The 23,584-nt window shown below is 49.7% G+C and overlaps 1 protein-coding gene across 2 annotated transcripts; it reads right to left on the bottom strand.

Moving 5' to 3' along the window:
• Nucleotides 1-1,846: 1,846 nt before the first annotated feature.
• Nucleotides 1,847-23,495, bottom strand: LOC124475519 (vesicle-fusing ATPase-like). 2 transcript variants are annotated; one of them, XM_047032207.1, is made up of 22 exons: nucleotides 23,379-23,495; nucleotides 20,362-20,447; nucleotides 19,550-19,649; nucleotides 18,245-18,284; nucleotides 17,046-17,212; nucleotides 16,801-16,908; nucleotides 16,528-16,603; nucleotides 15,801-15,956; nucleotides 12,491-12,690; nucleotides 10,070-10,235; nucleotides 9,826-9,900; nucleotides 9,400-9,587; nucleotides 8,437-8,532; nucleotides 8,163-8,319; nucleotides 7,867-8,000; nucleotides 7,690-7,756; nucleotides 7,476-7,555; nucleotides 5,809-5,943; nucleotides 5,376-5,489; nucleotides 3,369-3,424; nucleotides 3,205-3,280; nucleotides 1,847-3,042 (listed from the first exon to the last, which is right to left on the bottom strand). In XM_047032207.1, the coding sequence occupies exons 1-21, from the start codon at nucleotides 23,391-23,393 to the stop codon at nucleotides 3,250-3,252; spliced, it is 2,247 nt and encodes a 748-aa protein (XP_046888163.1). In that variant the 5' UTR covers nucleotides 23,394-23,495; the 3' UTR covers nucleotides 1,847-3,042; nucleotides 3,205-3,249. The 2 variants fall into 2 exon arrangements, with proteins under 2 accessions (XP_046888163.1, XP_046888162.1); XM_047032206.1 differs by having other exon boundaries at nucleotides 1,847-3,280.
• Between the last annotated feature and the right edge of the window lie 89 nt (nucleotides 23,496-23,584).

Consider the following 23,584-nt stretch of genomic DNA (forward strand, 5'->3'; position numbering starts at 1 on the left):
TGACAGGAAGAAACCCTGTCTTTTTTATCTACTGAGTTGATGGAATCTTCTCTTTCGCAACCCCAAGCCTGCACACTGTACTGAACTGCAGCAGTCGACTGGGATGCCTGGAAGATATATGCGAGAGCCTGATTTTATAGCCCCACATTTCTGAAATATTAGCAATGGGCTGGGACTGGAGGTATGCACGAGGGGACATGTGCGCTTGACAAACGCACTTGTTCCACTAACATGTATGCACTATTCAGCTATTCGAAGAAGAAAAAAAAAAAAAACGGAGGTAATTGGGTGTTATTTATGAGAACAAATTCCTTTTGTCATAATGTGTAGGCCTGCCAGTTTCAAGACTGAAGAGTTTGTCCCTTGCATTCTGACTGTCAACATTTTTTGAAATATCCTGATTTGTGTTCTTTCCCATGCTATGACGTATTAGACTGTTGGGCAGCATCGTAGGTAGTCTTATAAGGAAATGCCAGAGGGAACCTATATTCGAATCAAACAATGGATAGAAGCTTCTAGTATAAGCAGCTTGTGTGAGACAAACATATTTGACTGTATTGGATCAGTCTGTCACTATTGGACATGATTTAAGAGTATACCCATAAATGAGTTGATTATTTGATGATGAATTTATGTTAGCATCCTGAAAAATCCATACCAGTAAGTTCTTCTTAGGACTGTGAAACCCGTTTCGAAGCAAAGCGCCAGGTCTCATCAGTTGAACTCCATTAAGGGGGAAGAGGAACATGTGACGGCATGTGGAGACCGGAGGGAGAAAGCAGCGTGGGACCAGAGTCTCCTCCCTCTCCCTGTCCTCATCTTCCCAGTAGTCAGGAAGGAGGTGAAAGGAAAAGCAACGCAGAGTGAATCTAGTACGTGTGTATGTCTGTTCACAGGACACAAAGACACGAGATAAGGAATGTTACTGTGCACACTTTATGGAAAGAGCTGATGTGTGTACATTTGAATGTTTGTTTGTGATCGCTGTCAGCTGTAGGTGTGTGTAGGGGGGGAGGGGGGGGGGGCAAGCCAGCTTCACCATGGGACAAGCGGAAAGGTTCCACACGACATGTCCTGACAGTCCTCCATGTTTCCTATTAATTATATTTAACAACAAAAATACAACTTACTCTGTAGTGTATAGGCTCCTCTCCTCTTGTGACATAGCTTAGCCTCTGCGTCACCTTCTAAAAAGCCCCCCCTGCCTGGACCCTTTGTGTTCAGTTCCTTCCCTTCCTCCCCGCTATATCCAAAGTTTTGTACAAAGGTTTTAAAGTTAATAATTCCCTTTTTATTTTATAATCTGAAATGTTATGTTTTTATAAATATTATTTATTATACAATGTATATATCTGTATGACTGAACTAAGATTATATATTTGAAGAAGAAACTACTGTCTCGTGCTTTTGCTTTTTAGCCAGAGGTACTTTAGAGAATCTTTACCATTTTTGAGCATCAGTTACCCAATTATTTAAAGCTTTTCCTTAATACGTCATGTATGATCTAGACCTTGCACATAACACTACTGAACTGGTTTCTGAACTGAAGCGGAGTTACTGTTCCAAGCTGTGATAGATGATGCTCCTTGCATAATAAATAGTATGATCCTCTTTCCAATCTCATTATAATGTCTGAATCTGCTCAAAAGGTGCTTACTTTGTGAAACGTGCCATGCCTGCCATCAGTCTTCAGGACGTGTCTATTCTTCCTCATATGGAGAGGTAAATGGCTAGGCATGTCCGGAGCATTACAGCTCCTCTCAGTGTAGGTGGATGCACTGTTGTGATCTAGTAAATCGTAGCAGGAATATTGGCGTCAAAGTACAAACAGAAACCACTCCTTGTTTTTACAACATTTCCATTTGTATTGCAATGACACAATTCAACACGAAATGTTCCCTACAGTATCCAGGACCTTATGAACAAAAGGATCTGGAGATACAAACAGTCACTGCAAGGCATGTTTAAATAAGGTAGCTGGTATAACGTACAGCCTCAGTTCCGTACATTGACGCGAGCGATGGTTTGCACATATCACATACTGTATAGGAATGGCAGTGCTCAGCATGCAGGCACAGAGGAAGATGGGGATGCTGGGCTACAAGGACATAGACACCCGCTGGCCTGGATGATGTGCCTGTTCTACTGGAAGGGGTTCACATCCTCATCTTGACTCATCCCCAAACCAGACCATCTCTCCAGTAACCACGTGCTCGCCTCAGCACCTGCCTCCACCTCCCTGCCCCAAATCTCAGAGACACTTCTTCCCAGGGGTAACTCTAGGAGTAAAGGTAGGAGCCATGGAAATGGCCCCAGTGCCCAGTGAGACACTGTCCTGCAGCCCTCGGACAGATCAGGTGGGAAAAGGCACAACAGAAACATCCAGATATCCTTCAAAGGAAACCATACAGTACAAAAATAGTCAACAGTAACATCACCCCCCCCCCCTTTCTAAAATAGAATTGGTCAATCAACTGATTACTATTAAGAATCGAGATCCATCCTAATTAGCAACATGATTAATTTATCATCATAAAACACAAAAGATAAGAACTAAGTCATGTAATGAGAGGTTGAGGTGGAAGGCTCCTGGAATGATCATAAATCTGTGAACAATATATAAACACACACAAACGGGTCATCATATACACGCGTGCACAGATTTCCATCGTTTTCGAATCCACCTGGGAAAGTGTGAATGAACTTGGCTTGACGCTGCTATACATCCTCAATACAACTTACTGAGCGCTAGCAGTCGCCCAGATCCATTACAAGACATTACAATCATACAAGGAGGCCACATACAGTGCTTAGTTCTTCTCACATCATTTACACACACATCCACATAGTGTTGAGGAGGAGGAGGAGGGGGAGGAGGAGGAGGAGGAAGAGGAGGCTGGCCAGGGAGCGGCTACGGAAACGCTCGCTCCAGAGGAAACGTGGAGCGCTTTGGGGATGGATAGAAGAAGAGAGCGAGAGATGGAATATCCTTCTTTCTTTCGCTCTCTCTCTCTCTGCTACAGGGCATCCGCTCCCCAGCCACTGAGGGAAAAGACAGACAAGAAGAGGTGAGCGCAGACAGGAACCGAGTCTGAGCCTGGATGGTCTGGAACGAGGGAAGCCATCTGTCTGCAAGCCGGGCGTCTACAGCTCCAGTGCGCGCCGTGCTTCCTGAGAGCTGGAGAGATCCCAGCTGGCTCTTACCAGGCCAGGCTGCGTCTGCAGGGCCGCGCAGCACACGGGACGCTCTTAGAAGCTGAGGAGCTTGTCAGAGCCCAACCTGCGACAGAGAGTGTTGATAAGCTACAGAGTGTGTGTGTGTGTGTGTGTGTGTGCGTGACACCAGAGTGTGCGGCAGCTCTACTCACGCTCCCTCGTCTTTCAGTAGAGACAGGAACTTGGTAACCCTGTACTGGGGGTTCATCTGAAAGACACACACACACACACACAGGTTTACATCAAGTACCTTACATGTAATGAAAAGTAATGAATTTACATTCATTTAGCAGACGCTGTTATCCAGAGCAATTCACAGTAAGTACAGGGACATTCCCCCGAGGCAAGTTGGGTGAAGTGCCTTGGCCAAGGACACAACGTTGACACTCGAACCGGCAAGCTTCTGATTACTAGCCCGATTCTCTAACCACTCAGCCACCTGACCCACCTTACTCTAGGGCGTACACTGTCAGATGCTGCAGCTTGTGCTCTGTATTCTCTGTGAAACATCTTGTGTAGTGTAGCCTCACGCGGTGCTGCAGGTCTCTCAGCCAGCCTGGGGGTGATTGGTGCACGAGCCCCAAGGGATGCCTGTGATTGGTCTAGGAAGACCTTAGTGGGTGGATCTAGTTGATCAAAATAGGCTAACCTCGTATCCTTGATGTATAGAATGGAGTGGAGTAATAGGGTGGAGTGGTGGTGTGTGTGAGAGGGGGTGCTCAACATGGCTGCATTAGTACATACCACAGCAATTACATAGCACCCAGCCTCAGCACCCAGCCTCAGCACCCAGCCTCAGCACCCAGCCTCAGCACCCAGCCTCAGCACCCAGCCTCAGCAGCCAGCCTCAGCACCCAGCCTCAGCACCCAGCCTCAGCACCCAGCCTCAGCAGCCAGCCTCAGCAGCCAGCAGCACAGAGACACACAACCACAACACACTGCAGCCCCGAGACACTGCAGCCCTGAGACACTGCAGCCCTGAGACACTGCAGCCCTGAGACACTGCAGCCCTGAGACACTGCAGCCCGGAGACACTGCAGCCCTGAGACACTGCAGCCCCGAGACACTGCAGCCCTGAGACACTGCAGCCCCGAGACACTGCAGCCCCGACACACTGCAGCCCGGAGACACTGCAGCCCTGAGACACTGCAGCCCGGAGACACTGCAGCCCGGAGACACTGCAGCCCCGAGACACTGCAGCCCGGAGACACTGCAGCCCTGAGACACTGCAGCCCGGAGACACTGCAGCCCTGAGACACTGCAGCCCCGAGACACTGCAGCCCTGAGACACTGCAGCCCCGAGACACTGCAGCCCTGAGACACTGCAGCCCTGAGACACTGCAGCCCCGAGACACTGCAGCCCCGACACACTGCAGCCCTGAGACACTGCAGCCCCGACACACTGCAGCCCCGAGACACTGCAGCCCTGACACACTGCAGCCCTGAGACACTGCAGCCCTGAGACACTGCAGCCCCGACACACTGCAGCCCCGACACACTGCAGCCCGGAGACACTGAAGCCCGGAGACACTGCAGCCCTGAGACACTGCAGCCCCGAGACACTGCAGCCCCGACACACTGCAGCCCCGACACACTGCAGCCCGGAGACACTGCAGCCCGGAGACACTGCAGCCCGGAGACACTGCAGCCCCGAGACACTGCAGCCCGGAGACACTGCAGCCCGGAGACACTGCAGCCCCGACACGCTGCAGCAGCAGGGGTCGGCCGGGGGGCAAGGGAAAGGGAAAACTTGACATCAGCATGACAGCGTCTGAACAGCTGTGTAGCAAACAGGTTGTTTATGAGAACAACATGAGGACCTCCCCCTGTGGGAGACTAAGCAGGTCCTTATGAGGGCTGCTCTGGTGGTTTACGGCCTGGCTTCCTTTCAGTGATGAGGATTGAGCTCTCCATGCGAGTCAATCTCGAGACAGAACTGGTATTCATTAAAGCAAGTCACAGCGGTTTGTTGTGACTGAAGGCAGAGCGGTCTAGCAGTGTGTGGAGAGGACTGTGTGGGTGGCTGGGGGGGTAGCAGCAGTGGGTGTGTGTGTGGTAGCAGTAGTGTGTGTGTGTGTGTGGCTGGGCGGTAGCAGCAGTGTGTGTGTGTGTGTGGGTGTGTGGTAGCAGCAGGTAGGACAGCTGAGGCAGGGCCTCACCTGTACAGCCATCTCTATGAGCATCAGCAGCTTCTTGATCCCGATCCACAGCTTCTTGCCTTTCACTTCCTTGGCAATGGCTGCCCGCTCATTCTCCTGGAAACTGCCCAGCAACTGGGGAACAAACGGCATGATGCCCACTAATATGAGAGCACGAAGCGTGTGTGCACACAGTATATAGTATATCGTTTTAGCGATGTGTTTGATGTGTGTTTGTGCGTGAGAGAGAGGGAGAGAGAGACAGAAGGAAAGAGTGTGTGTGAGAGGGAGTGGGAGAAAGGGAGAGAGAGAGAGACAGAGAGAGAGAGAGACAGAGAGAGACAGAGACAGAGAGACAGAGAGAGAGACAGAGAGACAGAGAGAGACAGAGAGAGAGACAGAGAGACAGAGAGAGAGAGAGGGAGAGAGGGAGAGAGAGAGAGACAGAGTGTACCTCCAGGGCTTCCACCAGCTGCTCTCCTCTAGAGATGTTGGGGATGTGGATGGTGGTGCTGAAGGCGTCCAGCATCTCCATCTCCTGAAGGACATCCTTCCTGCTGGTGGTGCCGATGATCAACAGCTTCCGACCCTAGGACCACACACACACACACACACACACACACACACACACACACACACACACACACACACACACACACACACACACATACACACACACACACACACACACTGATGTTAGGGCTTGAAACTACGTAAAGGCCATCCCGAAACAAGTTAAGCTTGTTGTGCTACAGATCGAACCGTAACAAGTAAGCATTTTCATGATCCAGTCTAGCTGTATGTGGGAGCCATGAGAGCCATGACCAGCAGGACCAGGAGAAGACAGAGCAGGGGCCTCAGAGCAGGGGCCTCAGAGCAGGGGCCTCAGAGCAGGGTCTCAGAGCAGGGTCTCAGAGCAGGGGCCTCAGAGCAGGGGCCTCAGAGCAGGGGCCACGGGAGCAGGGGCCTCAGAGCAGGGGCCTCAGAGCAGGGGCCTTAGAGCAGGGGCCTCAGAGCAGGGGCCTTAGAGCAGGGGCCTCAGAGCAGGGGCCTTAGAGCAGGGGCCTCAGAGCAGGGGCCTCAGAGCAGGGTCTCAGAGCAGGGTCTCAGAGCAGGGGCCTCAGAGCAGGGGCCTCAGAGCAGGGGCCACGGGAGCAGGGGCCTCAGAGCAGGGGCCTCAGAGCAGCCCCCTCTCTCCTCGTCTCTACCTGTCTTCTGAGAGCAGGGAGGTGGTCTGTTCACAGAGGGCCCCACCAGGGCCTGGAGCTAGGGAGCAGTGGAGGGAGAGAGCGGAGAGAGAGAGCGGAGAGAGAGAACGAGGGAGGGATTAGAGGCGGGCTGCCCCCCCATGGTGTGGGGGGGTGTGATGGTGCATGCAGATGAGATGCCACACAGGCGGTGGTGCTGCCAGGTCCCAGCTCTCTCACAGGGCCCTTTCTCCTCCACATCCCCCCCCCCCGCACCCCCCACCCCCCCCGCGCCTCCCTCCACAACCCCCGTCTCCCATCTCCCCCCTACTCTCCCCCCTCCCCCCCAGCCTCCTCCCTGTCTCCCCCCAGTTCCACCATCTCCTTCCAGCTTCCCCCCCCCCCCCCCCCCCACCAGCCTACCCCGCCCCCCCCCTACTCTCCCTCCAGCTTTCCTCCGGCCCGGGCACCCTGCTGGGCGTGAGCCTTCACAACCCTGGGGGAACTGAGCAGGCAGCATTCAGTCAGCACAACAGAGCAGGGCCAAACATGATCTCACACACCCATACACACACAGCCGTATAGTCTATACTCTCATTCACACACAGAACCAAACGCGCAGACCGGGCCGACGCTATGGGCCGAGACCACATAAGGGCGCACACAGACCTCCACCATCCCAAAGCAAGCAGGCGTTGGCACGCACACACAGGTGGATTCGACGCTCACGCGGTCCCAACGCTCACGGAGGAGGCCATGCCAGTACCACTTGAGTAGGCCGACGTCGTTCCAGCCCCAGATCTCCCTTTGCTCTCCCAACAAGCAGGGATTTCCACGACCTCCCATCAGGCTGAACTGAGGGCATTGTCTAGATCTGCTGCCCTCTATCTGCCCCGGCAAGCATCACACACACGCACGCACGGCGCTGCGGTACCTTGGGAGGGGTCTTCTTGAGGAGCACCAGCAGGGCTTGCAGGACCAGGTTGGAGAAGCGTGGGCCAATGGGGACGTAGTCTGAGAACGAGGACAAGCACAAGCTTTACACTCACTCCTGGCTCTGAGAGCATTCAGGCCACACTGAATGGTCCCGTATGGAGTCTGTGCCCTGAAGCCTTCTCCAGCATACAGGTGTTACTGGAGGGTCTCACCTAACAAGCGCTCAATATCGTCCACCACCACACAGCTCAGCTGGGACTTGTAGGCATCATCGAATATCTGTCAGGAGCAGGGGAAACTGGGGTCAGGAGATGTTAGGTTATCTGTCTGTATCTATGTGTGTGTGTGTGTGTGTGTGTGTGTGTGTGTGTCTACGAATATCCACACGCCTTCTTAATGGCCTGGCACTTGGCTATCTCGGAGTGTCCGATCATCTTGTCTGGAGAGCAGATCTTGATGAAGGGGAACTGGGAGTCCTCCGAGATCTTGGCAGCCAGGGCTGTCTTCCCGCTGTTAGGAGGACCTGGGAGAACACGTCTGATCATCAGCTTTACTGCTCCCTCTGTGTGTGTGTGTGTGTGTGTGTGTGTGTGGGCCTGTAGCTGTGTGTGTGTGTGTGTGTGTGTGGGCCTGTAGCTGTGTGTGTGTGTGTGTGGGCCTGTAGCTGTGTGTGTGTGTGTCCTACCCTCCAGCAGCACTGACACCAGGGGCGTGCGGTCGCTGTTCTTGGTCTGCTGCACCAGCAGCTCTCCGTCCTCCATCACCTGGGACACGGGCTCACCCCACTTAATGATGCCATTCATGATGTAGCTGATGTAGTCCTCCGAGTTGGTGCCAAACGCCTGGGAAGGAGAGAGAGAGTGCGTCTCTTTAGATCTACTGGAGTTATCCCTGCACTGGGCCTTCAGTGACTGACCACTGTAGGTAGGGGAGAAGTTGGGAAGGAGGCCGTAACTTACAGGTTTGATGTCAGTGATGAGGGAGGCCAGGAAGTCATGTCTGTGAACCTGAAGCTTCTCAGCCTTCTCCAAGTCCACCTCAACCGTGGCACTGGCCTGTGCACACACACACACACACACACGCACGCACACGCACACGCACGCGCACGCACACACACTTATATAAGAAGACATATTGACATAAGGCACAGAGTGCCATGGACAGGAGTTTATTTTCCGAGGCAGAGAAATTTGAAATTCTAGAAATAAACTCTGTGACAAACAGGTCCGATACTGGGTGCTGTGCACCTCATCCATACAGGACCAGATTGCTACATCTGTTGTGAGACAATGTGTTCACAGAGCCGAAAGGTCAGTCAGACAGACAGAGAGGCAGGGAGAGAGAGAGAGGAGTGATGAGAGGAGAGAAGGACAGAAGGAGAGAGGGAGGGCGAGGACGAGTGATGAGAGGAGGGTGAGAGAGAGAGAGAGAGAGAGGGAGAGAGGGCGATCCAGCCATTACATCTGTGCGAGGCCTTGTCCGTCACATTTCAGCACCCTCCAATATGGTGCGCGAGTGTGTGTGGGCGGGGCACAACACTTAACAGACGAGCACTTCACTTTATCTGTGTGTGTGTGCCCAGAGCCTGCGTGTGTTCCACTCTGCACACCTGATAAAACACTTGCGAGTGTGCACACACACACGCAGAGTGTGACAAAAGGGCTCAGACTTTTAATAAACATCTAACACAATGTGTCTTGCCAGAGCCCAATGTCTCACGCTGCCTTACAGGCCCCAGCCAAGCCTCCAGTCAGGTGTCCATCACACAGGCCTACGTCAAAACATCTGGAACATTCCAACATCGAGAACACGCACAGCGACTTTGCCTACGGGATTCTACACAGGGCCTTTCTCCATCGCTAGTCTGCAGCTGCATGCACCTGTTACGGATAGTTCCGGAACATCTGTCCGACACCTCTGACCTTGATGTGTCTGTTCATGGCGGAGGACTGGGCGGCCCTGACCAGCCCCTCCAGCTCGGCGCCGCTGAAGTTCTTGGTCTCGACGGCGAGCTCCTTCACGTCCACGTCGCTGCCCAGCAGGTTGAACTGGCGCATCTTGGCCGTGTGGATGTTGAGGATCTGGACACGGCCCTTCTCATCGGGCAGCCCTGGGCGGAGAGAACAGGACCAGCCGTTACACCCTGAACATCATGGCTCCCAACCACAGGACTGGCTGTTCCTGGACAGGGCTTGTGGCTCTTAATGATCCAGCAGGTTTCACCAGACACCATGCTGTGTCTGTCGGATGACAGCTTCCTCTTCGAAAAGCTTCTGAACTGAACCGGGGTTCCTTGGGTGGGTAATGTAGTGTTGACAAGAAGTGTGCCCCTGTCTATGGTTTCTCACCAATCTCCATCTTGACTTCTAATCTGCCAGGTCTCAACAAGGCCTCGTCGATCAGGTCGGGCCTGTTGGTCATTCCTGAGAGACATGAGCAGATGGAGACACAGAGATGGAAAGATAGAGGAAGAAAGAGAGGCACATAGCAACATAGCTCAGATCTTTCAGTTGCAAAAGCTCCAGTATATAACCAAAGCCAGGTTGTCCACAGTGTGTGTGTGTGTGTGTGTGTGTGTGTGTGTGTGTGTACCTATGACCAGGATGTTGTTGAGCTGCTCCACCCCGTCTATCTTGGACAGCAGCTGGTTGACCACAGTGTCGTGCACGCCGGTGCTGCCCGCCATGCTGCCACGCTGCTTACAGATGGCGTCGATCTCATCGAAGATGATGATGTGCAGCCCACTGTTGGCCCCCAGCTGGAGAGGAGGGGGGGGGCACAGTCACACATACATGCAGAGCGTGTTAGCATGTGTATGTGTGTGTGTAAGAATATTACAAAACATAAATAAAAGGCAAGAGGATAACTAAACAAAAACAAAGGCAGATGCCCCAAGCCGCCGACTCATGGACACGGGGGCCTGACAGCTCATAGTAGGCCTACAGGGCAACCATCGTAAACCCTAACCTTTCACCTGGAACGATGACCAGGGGACACTGTGGAGAAACTAAAGCACGCGGTGTCACAATGCCTGCCATCCCTCCCCGAGAGAGGGAGAGGGAGAGATAAAGAGAGAGAGAGAGAGAGAGAGAGAGAGAGAGAAAGATAGAGAGAGAAAGAGCAAGAGAGAGAGAGAGAGAGAGAGAGAGAGAGAGAGAGAGAGAGAGAGAGAGAGAGAGAAAGAGCAAGAGCAAGAGAGAGAAAGAGCGAGAGAGAGAGCGCGAGCGGGCAGGCTGGGGGGTTATCAGTGCATCTCTGGCTCTGTCCGGCTCCAGACGTAGCATTTAAAGCAGGTGTGGGGCTGAGCTGGTGCTGGTTCAGAGGGGAGCGGGGTGGAGGGCAGGGGGCGGGAGGTTGACGGGGACAAGGGGGGGGGTCAGAGATAACCCAGCCCCTCATTAGCTGGTGAGGAGTGAGGCCGTCACTGTCACACCGCTACGGGAGCTCAATACACAAGCCCCCCCTCTCTCCCCCCCCCCCCCCCCCCCCCCCCCCCCCCCCCCCCCCCCCCCCCCCCCCCCCCCCCCTAACCTCTACCCCGTCGCTAGTGGGAACCCAGGGAACTTTACCACAGTTATTAGAAATATGTCTACTAAAGGGCAAATCAATCCTCCAGTGGAGAAATGAGCTTCTCTGCTGGGATTCATGTGTGATGCTTATCTGTGTTTTGTGTCTTGGGCAACACGTTGGCTCCATTTGGGAATGTGTGGACAGAATTGGTGGACTAATATATCTAATATGTACTTAGTTGTGCCAGCACAGACAACTGAGAGAGACCGGGTGTGTGTGTGTGTGCATGGCTGTGTGTGTGTCTGTGTGCATGGCTGAGTGTGTGCGCCTATGTATGGTTGTGTGTGTGTCTATATGGTTGTGTGTGTGTGTGTGTCTGTATGGTTGTGTGTGTGTCTGTATGGTTGTGTGTGTGTCTGTATGGTTGTGTGTGTGTCTGTATGGTAGTGTGTGTGTGTGTGTGTGTCTGTATGGTAGTGTGTGTGTGTGTGTGTCTGTATGGTAGTGTGTGTGTGTGTGTCTGTATGGTAGTGTGTGTGTGTGTCTGTATGGTAGTGTGTGTGTGTGTGTGTCTGTATGGTAGTGTGTTTGTGTGTCTGTATGGTAGTGTGTGTGTGTGTGTGTCTGTATGGTAGTGTGTGTGTGTGTCTGTATGGTAGTGTGTGTGTGTGTGTCTGTATGGTAGTGTGTGTGTGTGTGTGTCTGTATGGTAGTGTGTGTGTGTGTCTGTATGGTAGTGTGTGTGTGTGTGTGTCTGTATGGTAGTGTGTGTGTGTCTGTATGGCAGTGTGTGTGTGTGTCTGTATGGTAGTGTGTGTGTGTGTCTGTATGGTAGTGTGTGTGTGTGTGTGTCTGTATGGTAGTGTGTGTGTGTGTGTCTGTATGGTAGTGTGTGTGTGTGTGTCTGTATGGTAGTGTGTGTGTGTGTCTGTATGGTAGTGTGTGTGTGTGTGTCTGTATGGTAGTGTGTGTGTGTGTGTGTGTCTGTATGGTAGTGTGTGTGTGTGTGTGTCTGTATGGTAGTGTGTGTGTGTGTGTGTCTGTATGGTAGTGTGTGTGTGTGTGTCTGTATGGTAGTGTGTGTGTGTGTGTGTCTGTATGATAGTGTGTGTGTGTGTCTGTATGGTAGTGTGTGTGTGTGTGTCTGTATGGTAGTGTGTGTGTGTGTGTGTCTGTATGGTAGTGTGTGTGTGTGTGTGTCTGTATGGTAGTGTGTGTGTGTGTGTGTCTGTATGGTAGTGTGTGTGTGTGTGTCTGTATGGTAGTGTGTGTGTGTGTGTCTGTATGGTAGTGTGTGTGTGTGTCTGTATGGTAGTGTGTGTGTGTGTGTCTGTATGGTAGTGTGTGTGTGTGTGTCTGTATGGTAGTGTGTGTGTGTGTCTTTATGGTAGTGTGTGTGTGTGTCTGTATGGTAGTGTGTGTGTGTGTCTGTATGGTAGTGTGTGTGTGTGTGTGTGTGTGTATGGTAGTGTGTTTGTGTGTGTGTGGCGCGTCCCCTCTCACCCTCTTCTGCTCCTCCTCTGCGTCAGCGAACAGCTTCCTGATGTTGGCCTCCGACTCGCCCACGTACTTGTTGAGGATCTCGGGGCCGTTGACGATCTTGGGCTCTCGGGCGTTGAGCATCTTCCCAATCTGCCGAGCCATCAGGGTCTTCCCACATCCAGGGGGTCCGAAGAGCAGGATGCCCTTCACATGCTTACACCCTGGAACACCACACAGAGAACACAGGCAGTTCAGCTCCATCACCGTCACGACAGAGAAAGGCTATCAGCGTTAAATAGCAAAATAGAATAAGTAAATTATTCAAAAGAAACAAAAGATGCATGAAGATATTAAATCTCAACAGCCAACTTGAGGATTTGCGTTTAGATCAGTAGTATACTGTCACCAGTAACTAAGCGCTATGTGAAGGTGGAGTCTGGATATGAAGAGGAATCTGGGGTCTAGACTGAAGACCAGACAGCATGACCCTCATGGCTTATTGCACCTGCTTCATGACATTTAGTCCAGACTTATTGAGGCCCCAGATAAGCATCAGAGCTGCCATTTGGACCTGGGATTGTGGGGCGTCTGACCCCGGCCTGAGGGGCTCCAGGTAAGGCCTCATGCTGGGGAGGACAGAGGACCACGGGGTCCCACCAGACCCTTACAGGCTGTCTGGTAGAGAACACATAGGAAGAGCTGATGAGGGAGAAAGCACACACACACACCTTCCAATCCCAAACACACTGATCCAAAGAAGGAAAGTCTCCCACTGACATTCCCAGATGAAGATAGGTACAATAACACCCACCCCCACTCTCCTCCCCTCTGCGTCTGTCATCGCCGCCGCTCCCCCCCCACTCTGGCCAATTACACCCTCACCTTTCCCTCCCCTCTATCAGGGCTCGCCATCTCATTATACCAGCCAGCTGGTCACAGCCAGGGACACAGTCCTGCACCCTGCAGCCCACCTAAAGGTCACCTCACAGGCTGGACGCCACCAGCCTCAGCCCGGACGTGTGTGTGTGCGCGCGGATGTGTGTGTGTGTGTGCCCGGACGTGTGTGTGTGCGCGCGGATGTGTGTGTGTGTGCCCGGACGTGTGTGTGTGTGCGGGAGTCGCCGACATGAGGTCCTTTGTCTGTGAGCGTCAACACCTGACTGGTTTGTCTGGGACCATCAACACCTGACTGGTTTGTCTGGGAGCGTCAACACCTGACTGGTTTGTCTGGGACCATCAACACCTGACTGGTTTGTCTGGGAGCGTCAACACCTGACTGGTTTGTCTGTGAGCGTCAACACCTGACTGGTTTGTCTGGGAGCGTCAACACCTGACTGGTTTGTCTGTGAGCGTCAACACCTGACTGGTTTGTCTGTGAGCGTCAACACCTGACTGGTTTGTCTGTGAGCGTCAACACCTGACTGGTTTGTCTGTGAGCGTCAACACCTGACTGGTTTGTCTGGGACCATCAACACCTGACTGGTTTGTCTGTGAGCGTCAACACCTGACTGGTTTGTCTGGGACCATCAACACCTGACTGGTTTGTCTGGGAGCGTCAACACCTGACTGGTTTGTCTGTGAGCGTCAACACCTGACTGGTTTGTCTGGGAGTGTCAACACCTGACTGGTTTGTCTGTGAGCGTCAACACCTGACTGGTTTGTCTGGGAGCGTCAACACCTGACTGGTTTGTCTGTGAGCGTCAACACCTGACTGGTTTGTCTGTGAGCGTCAACACCTGACTGGTTTGTCTGGGAGCGTCAACACCTGACTGGTTTGTCTGTGAGCGTCAACACCTGACTGGTTTGTCTGGGAGCGTCAACACCTGACTGGTTTGTCTGGGAGCGTCAACACCTGACTGGTTTGTCTGTGAGCGTCAACACCTGACTGGTTTGTCTGGGAGCGTCAACACCTGACTGGTTTGTTTGGGAGCGTCAACACCTGACTGGTTTGTTTGGGAGCGTCAACACCTGACTGGTTTGTCTGTGAGCGTCAACACCTGACTGGTTTGTCTGTGAGCGTCAACACCTGACTGGTTTGTCTGGGAGCGTCAACACCTGACTGGTTTGTCTGGGAGCGTCAACACCTGACTGGTTTGTCTGTGAGCGTCAACACCTGACTGGTTTGTCTGGGAGCGTCAACACCTGACTGGTTTGTTTGGGAGCGTCAACACCTGACTGGTTTGTTTGGGAGCGTCAACACCTGACTGGTTTGTCTGTGAGCGTCAACACCTGACTGGTTTGTCTGGGAGTGTCAACACCTGACTGGTTTGTCTGGGAGCGTCAACACCTGACTGGTTTGTCTGTGAGCGTCAACACCTGACTGGTTTGTCTGTGAGCGTCAACACCTGACTGGTTTGTCTGTGAGCGTCAACACCTGACTGGTTTGTCTGTGAGCGTCAACACCTGACTGGTTTGTCTGGGAGCGTCAACACCTGACTGGTTTGTCTGGGAGCGTCAACACCTGACTGGTTTGTCTGGGAGCGTCAACACCTGACTGGTTTGTCTATAAGCTGTCCTTTGGGAAAAGGGAATCGGGAGCGTAATCTGAGACGTGTCAAACGACTATTTCTGAGTGTTTGTGAGGGTCGTTCAGCTGGGGGAGTCCTACGTCATAACTCCCAGGACCACGGCATGACACTACCACTCTGATAGACCAGGAGCCTGATACCAGCAATTATGCTACCATTGGAGTTTTTTGTCCCTGAAAGGTTTCAATTCAGCGCCTTAGTGTTGGTCTTGGTTTTAATGCCATTTGGACACAGGGACTCTTGTTCGTTCCGTGGTGTTCCACAGACTGATTGAGTGATTTGTTTTGGCACGCTGCCCTCATCTCCCCCTCCACCACGAGTGGACGGGCCAGTCCTGCAAACCCAAAGCATGCTGGAACACAGTTCCACAGGCCTTGAGAGGCGGTTAGAGGGGGATGTGGTAGGAGAAGAACTCACAACACGAGCTATAAAAAGACAGAGAGGAGGAAAGTAGGAAAGATTAGTTTGAAAGAGGGGGAAGATATGAAGATATGAAGATATGAAGAGATTCAGAGAGGGGGTCAGAGAAAAAGAACGAACGAGTCTGATAAAAGAAGGGTTTCAGAGTAGCAGATAAAGAAGGAGAGATCCCAAAGGAGAGGCAGGAGAGAGGGGATGAGAGGGAATGAGAAAGAGTTAGAGAGCATGAGAAAGGAAGAGAAAGAGATAGGGAATGAGAGAGGGAATGAGAGAGGGAATGAGAGAGGGAATGAGAGAGGGAATGAGAGAGAAATAGAATGCAAGAGAGAGAGAATGAGAGAGAGAGAATGAGAGAGAAAGAAAGAGAAAGAAGGAGAGCTGACCCATCTGCTCCACTATATCAGGAGGGAAGACTCGGGAGGCGAAGGCGCGACGGAAGATGTCGGAGAACTCCTTGTCCAGACCACCTATGCCCATCCTCTCAAAGTTCCAGTCTGGGTTGATGATGGACTGGCGAGACTCTCTCGTCTTGGCCTTCCCTGCAGGACACACGGGGATACAGGGACACACGGGGACACAGGGACACACGGGGATACAGGGACACACGGGGATACAGGGACACACGGGGATACAGGGACACACGGGGATACAGGGACACACGGGGATACAGGGACACACGTGGAAACAGGGGGACACAGGGACACACGGGGATACAGGGACACATGTGGATACAGGGACACATGGGGATACAGGGACACACGGGGATACAGGGAAAATTAGGAGTGGAATATGATGAAATGCTGAGCAAAAATGTATATAAACATGTTCACTTCATTTTTGACTTATGTACTACTATGTTCCAGTCAAACCAGAGGGGAGGTGAAACGTAAGCTTGTGTATACTGCCCTCTTGTGGTTCTAGTAGGTAACCAGCAAGAATCAAGAAACAATTTATCCCACTTTGCTGTGAATTGTGAACACATTGGCTATGGTTCATTACACCCATGTCTGCCAAATCACGTGTGTGTGTGTGTGTGTGTGTGTGTGTGTGTGTGTGTGTGTGTGTGTGTGTGTGTGTGTGCAGCATGAAGGGGATGTATGTGGAACTCACCAACCAGGGTAAGAGATGAGCTCTCGGATTTCTCAAACATCACCTGACTGTTGCCCAGCAACAGACCAATCTCAATCTGCAAAAAAGAACAGTCATGATGATAAGAGAAGGAACCTGTGAAAGGTAATTCGTTTTTAATGAACTAAAACTAAAAGCTAACTACTGGCTAATTGTACCCCTTATCAACAAAGAATCAGGGATATTGAATTAAAGTTGTATGCAACCAGATGAATGGCAGTCCTAGGTTGAAGAAGCAGTTATCTGGTCTGGTACCTTCTGCTTCTTGCTAGAGGACTGCTCTCCTTTGAGGATGCTGGTGTCCATGGCCTCGATGTCTTTAATAACTAAACCAAACAGCTTGTCACAGAAACTAAACACCAGCTGAGATGGAAAACAGAGAGAGAGAGAGACACACACAGATGCACAGAAAAGGTCAGTTTGACAATGTGAAATGACCAAACCATGAATTAGTCCCCAAGCTCCTTCCTCCTCCTCTCTGTGACTGCCCACCCTGGTACCTGCTGGCCAGTAGTGAACGCCTGGCTATTGAAATGCTGAATGAACTCGGCAGCCATCTTGTCTGAGTCGTAGGGGTTGCTGTCCACGTTCTTCTTCTGCAGGAAGTCGATCTCCACCGTCATAGTCCCTACGCACTGCTTGGACTTGTCAAATTTGTAGTTGGTGACTGCAGGGGAAAAGGACAAAGATGTGGGAACAGTGCTTTGGTAATTATACACATTTGATCTTCTGTTGTACTTTCTAGATGTATTATAAATTCTAGCCCAAAACATTTGAGGGAGGGGGCTATTCACGAGAGAGCGCGAGCTGGGCAAGAAGGGTCTGAGCGAATCGATGTGCTGCGTACAAATCAACTTCTTTTTTTTTTTTTTTTTTGCCATGTTAAAACAGTCAAATTGGCGGTCAATTTTTCATTGTGGCGGGCCGCCACAAATAAATCAATATATGAGAAACACTGCGTTTGGTGTTCCAGACACCATTATGTAAATTAGCCAATTATCCAGTCTACCGGGGGCCATTTTGGGTCTGGGGCATCAATGGTAACTTCCTCATGAACTTCCAGTGAATTGACAGCAAGAAGATGAAGGCCGTGATGGAGTCGACTTGCTTTTCAACTAAAGATGACAAACACAGGTCCTTTGATAAGGGGACATAAAGACATCTGTTTTGTGCTACAGGGAAACGGGGGCGTCTCTCTCTGACAGAAGTCAGTTTCTGTCATGAAAAGACACAGACCTAAGGAAGGTGGCTCGATGTGTTTGTTCTGCTGGTCATATTTGACACAGGGATCCATGACTATGCCCTGCCAGGGACTTAAGAGAGAAAGCTGGTCCAGCTCCATTTGAGGAGCATGGCCAGTCTACATGATGGACGAGAGGTGGCCCCAGGCCCACACACACACACATACACACAAATTATAGATCCCATCTTCTGGTGGCAAAAAAAAGAATAACAACCCATTCATTTGAATCAGGGGTGTTGGAAGAGGAAACATCTAAAACATGCAGGCCAGTCCCTGAGGATAGAGGAAGGCTGCTATAGACTTCTATTTCATGTTCGAGACATTCAGAGGCTCCCCATCTGAGCTTCACTGATAACAATAAAAGCCAATTTTGTGCAGAAAGACTGCTTGATTTGAAAGAAAATCAGAACCCTTAGATGTTTTCAAGGCTGGTGCTTTGTAGAACTTCAATCTTACCTTCTACATTCTGACCAAGGGAGAGCCCGGCCCATTTCCTCTGTAAAGTGAATACAGCTTTGTTAAACACAATCCCACATTATCTATGTATTGAGTTGTGCTATGATTCAAAGGCAATGGTTAAGCAGGGGCTATTCATGGGACCTCTAGTTACCCAGCAACCAAGTACAGAGAGAAAATGGTTTCAACAGAAAAACAGATTACAGAGTAATCTAAGACACAACACATCATACCTAAATTCAGAATCAACACTGTTCTGTTCACAACTGGGGGAACCCAACAAGACAGTGACAGAACCTTCCTCTGTAGACTGATCTTATTTCACAACACGTCTTAAGAATGACCAATAACATCGTCCCATGTAAAGAGATCCTAAAAACACTTTCAAGTGTTAGTCCTGGCTCAGCTTCCTATGATGGTGCTTTTGGCACGTTGTGGAATAAGACCGTGGTGAGGAGGTTACAGTAGTACCTGTGGGCCGCGGCGGCTGCCAAGTTTACAGACGAGAGGCAGAGCAGGCAGAGACAAGCAAGGTCAAAGGTCAAAAGCAGTGAAAGACATGGAAACAACAGAGAGAAGAGAAGGTGCATGCAAGGTGCCAGTGAAACAAGACAGTTTTGAGTACAGCGAGAAGTCACAGCTTAAAAACAGGAAGAGACCAAGACAATGTTAATGGTAAAATACTATACTGCAGCACTTTGCAGGAACGTTGAATTGACAAACCAGAAGGGCTTACAGTTACAGTTAAGCTAAGCAGCAAACAGTTTCAGAAAAGATACCAACTTAGTGTGTGGATTACAATGGTTATACATGGTTACCACTGTCTATAAATATGAAACTATAGCATATATTTCAACTAAAAACTAGGGACATCCTTCCTTATCTCAGTTTAGAGTCAGGTGCAAGTTAAAAACATCTTCTATACGGTATCATTAGCTGCAGGGTGTAAACAAAGCAAACTATTGTCATTATGTGAACTCTTGGTTAGGCTCGCTGAAGGGAAAGTACATGAACACAGTGGTGCCTCTTGAGGTACCCTGGCTGGCCACCCTGGCCGGTCCCAGGAGGCTGGTACTGTACCTGGGGGAGGCTGAAGGCTATGGTCCCAGGAGGCTGGTACTGTACCTGGGGGAGGCTGAAGGCTATGGTCCCAGGAGGCTGGTACTGTACCTGGGGGAGGCTGAAGGCTATGGTCCCAGGAGGCTGGTACTGTACCTGGGGGAGGCTGAAGGCTATGGTCCCAGGAGGCTGGTACTGTACCTGGGGGAGGCTGAAGGCTATGGTCCCAGGAGGCTGGTACTGTACCTGGGGGAGGCTGAAGGCTATGGTCCCAGGTTCCACACTCTGGTGGGTCTTCACTGTGAACACATACTTGTGGGTAGGCATGGTTCTCACGGTCACATGTCTGAGAATAAGAAAAACAGAATGATTCAAAAGATCTCTTACAAATTTCATAATTAAAAACATGTGGGGAATAGGCAATTAGACACTTCATTTCAGTTTGTTAATGGGATGCATGGTGAGGTGTTATAAATAGACAGAGCAACAGAAAATATAGAAAACGAGGATAAAAGACGGAATAGTTTGTGTGGGTGTTTGTCTGACAGATTAAGCTCTGACGAGTGACAGTCCTTCACCCCCAGAGAAAGACAGGAAACTAGGCCAGACAAAGTTACAATCTCCTGTCACAGTACGATGTCACACTCTGGAGCCAACAAACCATAAAAAACGACACTTCTACCTGCAGCTAATCTCCAGATGTCACAAAACATAACACGCACACACACCCTTTAAAGCCTGGGTTATCGAGTGGTTCCTTTGCCATGTGACAGAGCTGTGTTGACAGCGTTTCATACGAGTGCCACTCCTCCAGAGGGACAATTGCATCCTAGCCAGAGCTGAGGACAGCCTGGGTCATGTGACGCAGGAGAGGGCTTCGGAGAGGGCCGGCCCTGGGGGCTTCTGGGACTGTTGGTTGAGACCCAGCCCCAGTGATCCACAGGGATCACAATAACCTTTGAACTCCACGGGGATGTGATGTAAGGCCCACATAGAACGTGGACACATCCACACGTGCCCATGCACACACACACACACACACTTCAGAGCGCACTCACGGTTCAAACGGTGGTCCCTTCTCGCTCACAACGGCACAGTTGGTGAGCGACAGCTCGTCGGTTGGGCATCGCGCCGCTTGCATGGTCTGTAAAAAAAAAAAAAAAAAAAGTAGCAATTCGAGAAGTCACTAAGCTTACTGTACTGCTGCCCTGCATGACAGAACATGAAACACAATGAGACCGCAGGCCTGTCCTGTCTCCACGTCAACCTGCCCACGCTCAACAGGCATTGGGCCATGTGAAGTGATGGAACTGGCCATTGTAACAGCATTAAAGCAAGAAATATCTCTATGACATATTAAAAGCCCATTTCCATGGAATGAGCTCCATTCATGAAGCCTGCAATAACTATGTCTTTGACGTTCTTCTTTGTGCCACTTGCTCCATTTATTGGACATCAAATAGATGCCTGTTGAGATGCCTGAAGAGAAGGTGTATAGTCATTACTAGTGAGAGAGCTAGGAAGCTTTTTCACTCCATGCTTGAGAAGAATGGATGGAATAAGAAGCACTGATTGACACTTCTGCTAGTTAGGCTGAATCAAACGAAGGGTCCTTGGAGACCATAAACAAAGTCAATAATAAGTCTGTGCTGTGTGAGAGAGGACAAAATTAATGATGTAGTTAGTTAAGCTGACAGTGGTACATGCTTACAGAGAACATTTTGGTTGCCAAGCTCTGCTTATAGGCAAAACAATGCTATTAACATCACCCTAAGCAAGCTATTGCTCAACAACAAACTGGTCACGCTATACGTTAGCGTACAGACGGTTGAAATGAACACCATAAAAACATTTTAAATGGTTCCACAAAGTCACCACACTATGAGCCGACAAACGTACAGTAGTTCTGTATTTGACAGATTATTGCGACAAAGTATAGCTGATACCATTCCTGTACTAAAATGGAAGGGTACTTTTCCCGTAGAACCTTTGGTTAGAAAGTCATACTTATTTTAGACTAAATGAAATAAGAAAATTACAAGGGTGGTACCCAGTAGGCTCTGCTCAGAGTGCTCTTCTTTAAATAGTCTTTCCCTCTCTATTCAGAAACACAGCAAGCGCTACCACAAATTAGCCTCCGCATTCAGGTTACCATGGAGATTTGTTTCCCATCCAGCTAAAAGTCTGTATAAGCTTAGCTATACCTTTAGGAAGCTCAACAATACGCAGTAGATTAAGTACTAGAGAGGAATACTAAACCACACAACCCAACCTAGAGGTAATAGCCTATCCTCCTTCAACTGTCAAACTGTCTGGTGAATCTGTTTGTCTGTAAGTGGATATAGTCTATATTGCTCTGAGTTTGAGCACATTTAGAATATTGTGTCCTTACTCCAAAAATAATGATTTTTTTTAAATCTCAATTCGGGCATTCCAAAAGAGACAGAACCCCTATTAATAGACTTCCCGGTGGAAAGGGTTCCATAGTTTTTTGTACAAGTTAGATGTCAGCTGATGTAGGCATACACATACAAACATGCAGGTGGCAGTTCACACACCCGTGTTAAAGAACAGTTGGCTTTCCTAATGAAGGATATTGAAGGATTCCGGTCATTTAAACTGTAAACCAGTGGAATATGCAGGGAAAGTGATGTTGATTCAGCACCAGAACAGCTAGGGGTCTATGGAGACACTAATGGCTATATCCTATAGAGTTTAACAGACTAGTAAGGACAATTCATAAGCGTGTTGATGCCAAGGCCTAAGGGAACCACTCAATAGGATCTGTGCAGGCCTGCATCATTCAGTCTAAGGGGAAATGCTACAATTGTTCATGTCACAGGCTTATTCCAAGGTTGGGTCAGCAGATTCGGATGAGGGCAGTCTTAAAACACATATCTCAACGCAAATGTCAAGCTTCTCTAAACAGTTATTAAGAGAAATATCACTAGGGACTCAGATTTTCACTGACAGTTTTGGGTAAAACAGACTTGGAACTATCGATAAGGCCTTACAATATGGTGGTAGCAGCTGTTTCAGGAATAATAACAAACACGCATCTTTGCAACATGACTACACGTTAATGGAAAGCTTTTTATAAGGCACTGCAGTGTCTTACACTCAGAGAGCCTAACACTACAACCTGTGGTAATGTATCCTCCTCTTTCGAATATTTTTTACTCCATTTTCAATAACCGAATTTGAATCTGCTGTCTTAAACTAACCCCAGGATAATTGGATGGTCTAGTTTAGCGCTAACCCTATATAGCACCTATAGAGCATCAAAGCATAACTATAAACCGACTTCTGATATCCAGGCCAAATGTTGAATTATTGTTAATTGGCAATGTGAATTTGAGTAGTGTTGGTAAACTGTTGCTTTCTCTGATTTGACAACAGAAACCTTTTGAAAACGTCCTAATTAAAGAGGTGAAAACAAAAACACCATTCCTTGAATTCCATCCTACTTGGCTAAATCAGCTCAAGAAATCTTTTTCCAAGGAAACTAATTATACTAGCTACGTCGTCCCGTTTTCTTGATTATAAGCATAAGAAGAATTCTTGCCCAATATTTCATTACATTTAATTTACAATTTAAACGACTCAGCACTGTTAACTAATTGATCAGCACTGTTAACTTATTGATCAACACACTTAATGCATATTGTACACATTGGTAGCTACTAGCATACAAACATACAGTAGTAATGATTAGTTAGAGCTAGCATACTAGCTAGAGTTAGGTGTTGTTGTTGCTGCATAACTGATTTATGTGGCTGGTCTTCAGGGATCTTGCTCAGAGATCCTACATCGTTCAGTACTGTGTGTAGTTACAATTATAGGGCTCTTAATTGCATTAGCACTTGCTAGTTAGTTAGGAGACTGATCTTATCATTCACACAGGACACTCGTCTTCCGGGCTATGGATTTTGAATGACGTACAACTCTGCCACACAGCAGACTCAGTGGTGGCTCGAGTTGGCAAGAGACACGAATTTCCCCCAACATGTCTGCGTTGATAATGAGACAGTGTTTAATGAAAACTATTCATGAGTAATCTACGAAAAAAACTCACCTGACTGGTCTGCATGGTGTTTTATTCTTGTTCTTCAAATGCAATTCAGCATTAACGCTTTGGTGGAACTCTTGACAGCAACAGGACTCACTGGTGGTTCGAGGGCGGGATCTGTTTCGATGTGATGTCACCACGCACACGTCGCATGATAAAATCATAGGCAAAATATTGTATTTTTCCGCAACAGTCACGAGTCCTCTTCACAA

This window comes from Hypomesus transpacificus, chromosome 13, assembly GCF_021917145.1.
Source record: "Hypomesus transpacificus isolate Combined female chromosome 13, fHypTra1, whole genome shotgun sequence".
In the NCBI taxonomy this organism is placed as follows: Eukaryota; Metazoa; Chordata; class Actinopteri; order Osmeriformes; family Osmeridae; genus Hypomesus; species Hypomesus transpacificus.

Coding starts and splice junctions, on each gene's coding strand:
- LOC124475519 (XM_047032207.1), bottom strand. Junction 16,604..16,800: donor CCTCTAGCAAGAAGCAGAAG/GTACCAGACCAG, acceptor TCTTTTTTGCAG/ATTGAGATTGGTCTGTTGCT. Junction 3,281..3,368: donor CTACTGAAAGACGAGGGAGC/GTGAGTAGAGCT, acceptor TCTCTGTCGCAG/GTTGGGCTCTGACAAGCTCC.